General features: G+C 32.8%; 1 protein-coding gene across 1 annotated transcript; it reads right to left on the bottom strand.

The window, feature by feature from the left end:
• Positions 1-1,017: 1,017 nt before the first annotated feature.
• LOC145068438 (glutaredoxin-C11-like) lies at positions 1,018-1,593 on the bottom strand. The gene has a single exon (XM_079015403.1). The coding sequence runs from the start codon at positions 1,479-1,481 to the stop codon at positions 1,182-1,184; it is 300 nt and encodes a 99-aa protein (XP_078871529.1). The 5' UTR covers positions 1,482-1,593; the 3' UTR covers positions 1,018-1,181.
• Between the last annotated feature and the right edge of the window lie 234 nt (positions 1,594-1,827).

The raw sequence follows: 1,827 nt of genomic DNA, 5'->3' as shown, positions 1-1,827 counted from the left end.
ACCAGTCAAAATAAACCGGTTGAACCGGTTAAATCGAATAAAAACACATGAAAAATAATCATTTACATAATAAACTTTGGTGATTTTTTTTCAAATCTATTTAGTTTTCTCTAAATAAAAACATATGGTAAATGTTAAAAATTCATTTGATATGTTTGTATTCATCAAAACTATATTTCGTTTTGGTATTATATTTTATTTTTCATTTTGACGTATATGGATTGATGTAAAACACTAAAACTTATGGTTATGTGTTATTTTAATGTATTTGGATTCATCTACAATTTATAGAAACCGGTTCACCAGGCGGTCCAACCGGTTAAACCGGGAACCGGTCACCATACCGGTTCAACTAAAAACTGGTTTTTAAAACATTGATTATACATCTTTTAGTTTATCTCCTATTGTATAGGGTAGTTGTTGTAATTTTCCCTTATATAGTAATAATTCACCCTTCATTAATCAAATGAGGTTAATTAATTATAATATTCAAATGAGGTTAATTGATTATAATCTTTAAACAACGCTACCTGTTACAAAGTTCGCACGCATAAAACAAGATTACGTAAAGATACGTAACATCAAAGAACAGGAACAAAAATAGTTTATTAAAAGTAAAATCCACAATTTGGGTAGAACTTTTACTTAAGAGAAATTAAATATCTTCCTACTTTAAGAGAACTTTTAATTTCTCTTTACTTAAGAGAACTTTTACTTAAGAGAACTTTTAATTTCTCTTTACTTAATTATGAGACAGAATATTGTTTAACTTATAAAATCTGATACTCAAATAATTGAACATGTACCCCAGTATTAAAAAAAGGAAAACAATCACATTTTCCATCAACAAATAACATATGGCATTATTTAAATATTTCTGTTGATTTAGCTTGTCTTGAACAACGAGAATATGAATAAATCTCATTTGAGGAAAACAACAATTTTTGTTTTTTAAGTGGAGCAAAACCACTACACATTTCTTGTTAGCTTTGGCTTAAAATCTACGAAAGATGTTCGTAATGTAGAAGATGATCATATATATAAAAAGAAGAAACCAAAAGCATTTGGAGTTTGACTCCAACACAACACAGTCAACAAAGCCGACAAAAAGGAACGGCTCCTAGACTTCATTTTTAGCATTCTAACAAAACATTCAACCTAGTACGTAAAGGGCACACGTGCTAGAACCAGATAGCTCGTGCTTCAATGAGCTTCTGTTTTAGCGACCCGTCAACATGAAGAGAAATGACGTCTTTCGCCGAACCTATGTATTTACCGCCTACAAACACCGCAGGGACGGCAGGATTACAGCCCAACCGTCTCAACGCCCACTCCATATCAGCATCATGATCAACTTCATGAATGGCAGGACTTGCACCAAGATCATAAAAGAGAGCCTTGATACTATGGCACATACAGCACGAGCTTTTCGTGAAGATAACCGCAGCCTTCTTAGACGCCAAATCTTTCACTCTATCCATTTACAGAAACCGGTTATATATATGCAGGATTGCTAAATAACTATGGATCGATCGAGGTAAGATATGCTTATGCAACTTTGAAGTTTCACGTCTTTTTATATAGCTAGGGGACACTTAGGGGAAAGAGAGAATCTAAAGGCATTGAAAATTATATGTTAAAGATAAGTTCTTTTCGGATATTTGTATTTGGATAACTGTGGGTTTGATGATTTGTTTGAATACAAGTTGACACATATATGGCATATCTTCATGCTCGATCACCAAGCCGGTGGAGAATATATTCTTCGGTTTAGTGCATAAATACTGTATCGAGAGGCAAAAAATTGGAGACGTATTCTCTATCAGA

The sequence above is a fragment of the Lactuca serriola genome, chromosome 8 (assembly GCF_051521515.1).
Source record: "Lactuca serriola cultivar US96UC23 chromosome 8, Lser_US96UC23_V15, whole genome shotgun sequence".
Classification (NCBI taxonomy): Eukaryota; Viridiplantae; Streptophyta; class Magnoliopsida; order Asterales; family Asteraceae; genus Lactuca; species Lactuca serriola.
This window is presented reverse-complemented; position numbering and strand designations above follow the sequence as displayed.